Here is a 7,496-nt window from a genome sequence, read left to right as displayed (position 1 = left end):
TTCCAATCTTTTTTTCTATGCACATATACACTTTTTTAAAATGGGATCATACTGAGCATTAGCTGGGATTAAGAAGCCCAATGCAAATTATTCAGAGTTTAAGCAAAAATAGAGAATCTATTAACTCACATATCAAATCAAGAAAAAAATGGAGGTGGATCTAGCATAAAAAGAAATTGGTCAAAGAGCTCTTCTGGCCTCTCTGCCTTTTCTCTGGGAGTTAATGCTACTGTCTGAGACCAAACTACTTCTCCAGGAGCCTGACTACAACTTCAGGGAGCTAGCTAGCTCCAGGCTCAGAACTCCACATTATATATATTTTGGTTATTAAAAAGAGCATTGCTCTCCTCCAGCTCCAATTCTAAAAATCCCAGGAAAGAATCCTAATGGCCTGGCTTGGGTCAAGTGTCCACCCCTACACAGACAGGAACACATAAGAAGAGGGCACGTCCAACCTGAACCAGGGAGCTACAGCCACCAGAGAAAGAGATGACCATGAGGGAGAGCAAGGACAAAGGAAGGACAGACATAACTGGCGGAGAATATATATACCACCTGAGCAGCCACCTCAAGTTTTGGCTACCATGTTCTGTAAATACTGTCTTATAATCTGTTCTCATTGAACACAGTGGTGAGTATGTAGACATCAGAACTACTTGACAATCTTTTAAAAACTGGATACTCAGGTCCCACTTACCTATAAAGACTTTTCTAGAAGGACTTCTGTCACGAGCATTTTTCCATGTCACTGAATATTCCTTAAAAACATGGTTTTTAATAGCTGCACAGAATTCTAACGTGGTTCTAAATTTTTTTCAATTTAATGATTTAAATCCAGAAAAACCACATACCATCATGATCTTTTTTTGAACATAATACTCACAAGAGTCAAAAAGCATTTTATGAAAGCACCAACCACTGACATCTCTGCCACACCTTTCTCAGAAACTATGCCACAGGATTCTTTGTTGGGGGGTGGTGGCAGGAGGGTGGATTATGGGGTGGGCGGAGACAGTTAGGTGACCTTCTGAGACTTACCACTAGTAAAAATCTAGCACTGAGGGTTTAACAAATGTCTGTAAGGGACAAGGATACAATATACCTCAAAGTATGGCCAGAAGAGCAAGGTCTGTCATAACCTAATTAAAGTAAGACTGAAGATTATAAACAAACACACTATAACCCAACTAACAGAGGGAAGTTAGTGACAAGAGGGGGGAAAAAAAAAGCAGCCTCAGAAGTCTAAGGAAATGAAAGCCTAAGAGTTTATCACATGCTCTCATATTAGAAGAAAGGGATACATCTGATAGGGATGCAAGCCAACCTTCCTGGTCTGTTAGCATTAGTCGCTAAAATCATTCAACTAATTTCCCTTGCTGATGTCATGTTCACCAATCAATTTCTTAATTATACTCTGGCTTTCTATAGGCAAAAGAATACAATGGCCCACCAGGTGTAGACAAAGCTGAGAAGGAGGTGAAGAACAGGACCTGGACCTTGCTTATCTTATCCTGCCAAGGCAATGCCAGCTCAAAAAGACCCACAGCAGACACTGATTGCCCAAACTCCTTTTCTGACATTTCTTCTATTTTCCCTTTAAAGAAACTATTTCCAATCACCTACTGATTGGCAACATGTAAGTGTCTTTAAAAAAAATACATACCACCCAGTCAAATAAGAAGGCTGGGACAATAGAATACTAGCAGTAAAAAGATAATCATTGAGAAATGAGGAATTATTAAGTAACAGGAAGTTATTAAAGCAAATGTATCCAGTAAGCAGTCAAGACCTTATATCCCCATATTTCAGGTAGAGCTCAGAACAAGATTTACAAGACACCAAAAGACATGTGGAGGAAGTGGAAGCAACTTCTAATAATATGACAATTAAAGGGAAGCACAAAGTTCTTCTTGAGAGACAAGTTGTCCCCATTTCAGAACATGAGAAAGCTTCTGCCATCACTGGAGCCCTTTGTTACTGCTGCTACGTGGTTTCAGCTTCTCTGCCCTAAGCTGCCCCCACCAATGGGATCTCATGGTATCATGGTCTCAAGCCACGCCCATCACTGATGCTGCCCAGGCAGTCTGCAGCTGCACCAGAAGGTGGATTTCGCTAGGGAGAATAGGTGACATCCAATGTCAAGACTGAAACATGTAGGCTCAAAGGGGACATTCAAGTTGAGAGAGAGATCAAATAGCCTAGGAGTGACAGAATATTCAAGTACTCTTTTACTAGTGAAACCCATTTTTTTCAAAGGAACTTACAAGAACCATATTATATAAATAGTAAATAAAAGTACCTTGGTTTAAAAAAAAAAGGTATTTTTAAGTTCATGTAACATGTACTTTTCAAGGTCAGTAAATGAGATCAAATGAGGCTATTTTAACATAAATATTTTAAATGAAAAGTTACAGATTGGAGCAGTCGTTTAGAAGTAAACATTTCTTATAATTTCTTTTTCAAACTTCTGGGTCGTTTGTAGGAGGATCCTGAGATTGCAAGGAGAGCTATTAAAACTAATTTGGAACAATTTACTTCTGTGATTTCTTGAATCTGCACTTAAAAAAACAGAACTTGGATATTAAGGCTGTTAAGTTAAATCACTAACAACTGCTACCCTTAGGATTCTTTATCAAAAATAAGAACAAGAAGTATCCACGACTGACAATAAGCAGTAAAACTATAACAGAGTACTATCTCCTCTCAACCTGTTTTGTGTTCCTTGGTGATTGCATAACTCTCACGTCGGCACGCACCAAGCAGATGTGCTGGGCTGGCACCTGCCACAGGGGTGCACTGGCCAACATGTGTAGACCTGCATCCTACAAAAGACCTATGCATTACAGCAGCCTTCCTAATCAATGACACGTTAACATAAAGTACACGAACAAAGACGGCAGAAAGAGTTTATTTTGTCTGTCCCAAAACCAGTTAACCTGGGAGCATAAATCACCACCTTATTGGTCTCCAGTGTTAAAACGTGGCGTCTATCATTTTGAACGTGCATACTGAGCTTCTTTTAAAAAGTTAAACACAAATAAAAGAAATTCAAATAAACAGTGGCAGAACCCCTAAAGCACCTTTTACTAATGCTCAGACAGTGTGTCAGAGGTCAGCTCTGCGTATTGAAGAGGTGGTGGTGACAATGAGGGTGTGTACAAAAGAGAAAATCACAGCTTTGTCAAGTAATCTGTTTTACAGATTTGCTATTATAAAATTAACTGTAATGTTGCTAAGAAAAATATTTCTAAGATCTTCTTGTTCCGCACACTGCTGTTCCCTTAAAGTTGGATGAAGCCCATTTATCCTGACCTATTTTTATTATAACAAAGACAGACAAAAACCTGACTGAAACAAAAAAAAAAAAAAATCAAGGTTTCTTTTTACCATTGGAGAAAGTGATTTTTCGGCACATTACCACTTCTCTCTGCCCTTTTTACTTTGACCTAAGAAGGTTCACTTCTGTTTTTTCCCAGTAAGTACCATTATGCAGATTTATAACCTCTGATCTGCCCATTTGGGTAATAAAATCAAGCCTCTTCTTCAAGGTGTATAGGGTGTGCAACGTGCAGCCAGACTTGAGCTCGCCTAGCTGTGAAAACTTAGACAAAACACCTAACCTTTGTGCCTGTTTACTCATTTGTAAAAAAGAGATAACAGGACCTACTTCATAGGGTGGTTGTACAAATTAAGGAAACAAAGAAAATGGCACATTTTCAGCAGTTAGTAAGTGTTCACTATTATTACTCTTAAAGAAAAACTTAAGTCAAAATGCCCAAAGATAATTTACTAACGAATTTACATAATAAGCTACCTGACAAAAGTTCTAAAAATGTTAGATGTATTCAAAAGGAACAAAATGAATTCTCATTATACCATGTAATATTATTTAGAGAAGTTGTTCCTTAAAAGTTCATAGAAGTATCTCAGAATTTAGGAAAATGAAGAATGACCTTTTTCACAGCTTATAAAAATAAAACAAATCTGAACTGACTGGGTCGGCAAGCAAGAATATGGTTCCTGTGTTCAGTTCTAACTACAGCTACAGAATTTGTTTTAAAATTTTTTAAGCAGGAAAAATAAAGAGGACACTTATTTGCCTTATTCCTGGAAGTACAGAGCAAGACAGTAAGATGCAAGAGGAACTCTGCAATATTTTCATTATAAGGGACAGGGGGCAGCAGTTTGCAAGTTTACTCTGGGATGCAAAGGACGGGGTAAGAGGACATTTGAACATACAAACAGGCACGTAAGAAGAGGTAAATTCTTAGTTACGGTGAGTCTGATTTCCCGATCAGAAAAAAAAAATGATATAAAACTAATTAATAGAGTCTCTAAGGAACAGAATGCAACAAATGCTCTGGGTACCAAAGTTGCACCTTAGAGCTTCAGGCGGTGGCAAAGTTTGAGAGAAATCAATCCTTTATGCGCACGTGTGAGCAACAGTCTGCACAACGCTACTACTAAAGGCGGTAAAGGGCCCGCAGAAAGAGAAACCAACCTGCCTGTTTGCAGAGTCTAAGTGCAGTTTCTCACAGGGGAGAAGGCAGGCAAAGGAAAGGGGGTGCAACAGGAGGGCAGGAGGAGAACGCAGGGAAACCGCCACAGCGTGTCTGCTTCACGAGCGTCTACTTCTTTACTCACTATTGAGTAATTGGGGCAGAGGAGAGGTAGCATTTTCGTTCAGCAACGATGCAAGCAATTTCAGCGCGGCCCCTGGTGTGAAGCTCGCGGCGGGGAGGAGGTCACAGTTCCCGCAGGACCAGGGGTGCCCCACTACGCTCCCGGCCCCGCCGCGTTCCGAGCGGGCAGCGAAGCTGCAGGGAGGGCCGGCAGGCTGGGCGCTCGGGCGGACTCGCAGTGCCCGAGCAGGGGTCCCTCGGCGCACTCGGCCGCGGTGCCCTCGGTCCCAGAGTTGCACCCCGCCCCTCTGGCCCGGCCCGGGAGCCTGGATGCAGCCCTCACCACCTGGCGGGAAGCGCAGGCCCCCACGCCCCCTCGGCCTCCGACCGAGCTCGGGCCAGGACGGGACCTGCTTTTTGCGCCGGGCCGCTGCGGCAGCCCCACTCACCTCGCCCCCCGGCAGCGCTCGGGCTCGGGCTCGGGCTCAGGCTCGGGTCCCGGCGGCGGCGGCGGCGGCGGCTCCTCCATGGCGGCGGCGGGGGTGACGGCGAAGGCGGGCGGGGGGACCAGCTCGGCGGCGGCGGCGGCTTCTCTCATCCGTGCACGGGGCCTCGCATGGCCGCTGCGGACAGTAAGCTGCAGCCCGGCGCGGGGCACCGGAGCCCCGAAGTGCGGGAGTGACTCGGCTCCGCCTCCGCCTCCGCCTCTAGCCCGCCGCAGGAACCGCTCGCGCCGCGGCCATCTTGGAAACGGCGACCGGCTAGCGCCGGGCTACGGCGGGCGGCGAGGGACAAGCCTCCGAGGGCGGCGGCGGCTGCGGGCGCGGCAGCGGGCGGGCGGGGAGCCGGCGAAGGGAGGGGCGCGGGGAACGGCCCCGGGGGCCGGCGGCGTGAGCCACGGAGGCGGCGGCCCGGGAGGCACGTCGGGGCCACTTGCCCCGGGGCCGCGGTCCCGCCGCGGTCGCCTCGTTTCGCCCGCGGAGAGTGTGCGCTGACCTGTGCACGACCGTGCTCCCGGGCGGCCGGCGGTGGGCGTGCGCGGAGGACCCCGGGAGGGGCCGCGCGGCCTGGGTTAGGCGGCGATCGGAGACTTTGGAGTGGGCCCTGAGCTTTAGCAAATGGATCACCGCCAGAGGTGATGCCATCCTCAGAAATAGGGTTGGATGCAACGCAGACGCTCGCTGCCCTCACGCGGGCGTGGGGGCTCTGGGGACCCAGAGTCCGGGGCGTTGGGGTGCGCTGATGAAAATGCTGTCTTCGACAGATACGTGAAACTCGGATTTCTGAGACTAAACAAAGTCTCCGGAAACGCAGAACATCAACAGGGCAGGAAAGAACACTGATCTAACCTAACCTCAGTAATCACAAAGTGGTTTTGATCTTCCAGAAACTCTGGCGGGAGCTGCTACGGTAAAGGAGGAAAAAGTTTTTAAGATTGTTTCAGAGTTATAGCAATACTGTTGAAATTCCAGTGCATCCTGTGCCCTAAGAGAGGACTTGAGGCTTCACAGTTTTAAGTTGCACATGTTTACAGAATTTCCCACAGAGTCAAGGCCAGAGTTAATTCCAAAATAGCATCATTTAAAATTAAGTATATTTCTCATCATTCAAATGTGCTGCTTTTTAAGACTTACTTCAGTGGAGCCTGAATATGTAAAATACACGTTTTGAATAAATGTTGGGAAGAAAACCCGTCAAGACAGAAAACTTTAAATATGGTTATATTTAAAGGCCAGTTGTGAAATTAGCTATATTGCCCTCAAAGTACCTTACAGAAACTTCTGCTTCAATTTATTTTATCATGATAGTCTGTATTGACATTCATTTTATTTATTCAACAACATTCATTCAACAAATCCTTATCAAATGCATATATGTGCCAGGAACTGTACTAGATGCTGAGGATAAAGCAGTGAACAAAACAGACTAAATCTTTTCCTGGTAGAGCTAACATCCTAGTTAATCAAGGGGAAGAGAAAGAAAACAAAAGAAAAACAAACAAGTAACATACAGCATAGCAGCCAGTGATAACTGCCATGCACACCTCAGCTGGGAAAGGAGTTGGACAGGGATATAGTGTTTTACCCAGGTTGGTCAAGATGGTTAAATGATTTGGTTAAACAACCATTCCTACTTACCGAATTTCAAATTTTCTTTTGAAATAGTTGTTTGACAAAATCAGTTAACTTTATCCTCATTAACTCATATCTAAGTATTTTAATACTTTGGGTAAGTCATGGTTCACAAATAATTCCTGAGGACTGTCTAAGCCTGTGGCCTATCATCAGGCCTCCAAGCTTGTAAATCTATATTTGAAATACAGACCAACATTTGAGAGATGTGGGGTCTGTTGTTTTAATTTCCACTTGAGGATACTGCCTATTTTAGTGTGAGCCAAATGAATTTTCATTTGACTAGTCACGGAAGGTGTCATGTGTAGAAACCCCACTTAACTCGTACTAAATATTCAATTTAAGTGCAGGGAAGTTTTTCTTCGCTTAAGGTAATTTGGTGGTAGGCATCCACCTGTTTTTGTTACTGGTGTTCTTCTATTCCGTGCCACCTCATTTCAGCAATTCACTATTCCAGATTCCAAGATCTGAATTGATTTCCTTCTTACCTGCACCCACCTCAGACCTGCATGTGGCCTGTGTTCTCCTGCTCAGTCAGGGTTCTGAACAACGACTCCCTCAGCCCCCTGACTAGTGGGTCCCAAATCCTGTCAAATTCTACCTCCCTGGTAGAATCCACACACCGGTCTCTGTTCACGAGTTCAGACCACCATCCTGTCTCAGGGAGATCAGTGCAAGCCTCCAGGCCTCCCCGCCCCCCTCCTGGGCTCACCTCCCAACCCAATCTGTCCTCACCCGGCAG

The 7,496-nt window shown here is 45.2% G+C and overlaps 1 protein-coding gene across 5 annotated transcripts in view; it reads right to left on the bottom strand.

Moving 5' to 3' along the window:
* MAP3K4 (mitogen-activated protein kinase kinase kinase 4) overlaps positions 1–5,371 on the bottom strand; it is a 94,027-nt gene extending 88,656 nt beyond the window's left edge. For all 5 annotated transcript variants that reach the window (XR_014148048.1, XM_006734278.3, XM_006734279.2 and 2 more), the window contains exon 1: positions 5,072–5,371. Coding sequence is in view for 4 of the 5 variants with exons in the window: in XM_006734278.3 (XP_006734341.1) it covers positions 5,072–5,220 (149 nt within the window). In the remaining variant the exon portion in view is untranslated. The remainder of the gene's footprint in view (positions 1–5,071) is intronic.
* Between the last annotated feature and the right edge of the window lie 2,125 nt (positions 5,372–7,496).

The sequence above is a fragment of the Leptonychotes weddellii genome, chromosome 8 (genome assembly GCF_054177405.1).
Source record: "Leptonychotes weddellii isolate Sample4059 chromosome 8, ASM5417740v2, whole genome shotgun sequence".
Classification (NCBI taxonomy): domain Eukaryota; kingdom Metazoa; phylum Chordata; class Mammalia; order Carnivora; family Phocidae; genus Leptonychotes; species Leptonychotes weddellii.
Note: the sequence above shows the minus strand (reverse complement) of the source record. Positions and strands in the feature narration are given on the sequence as shown.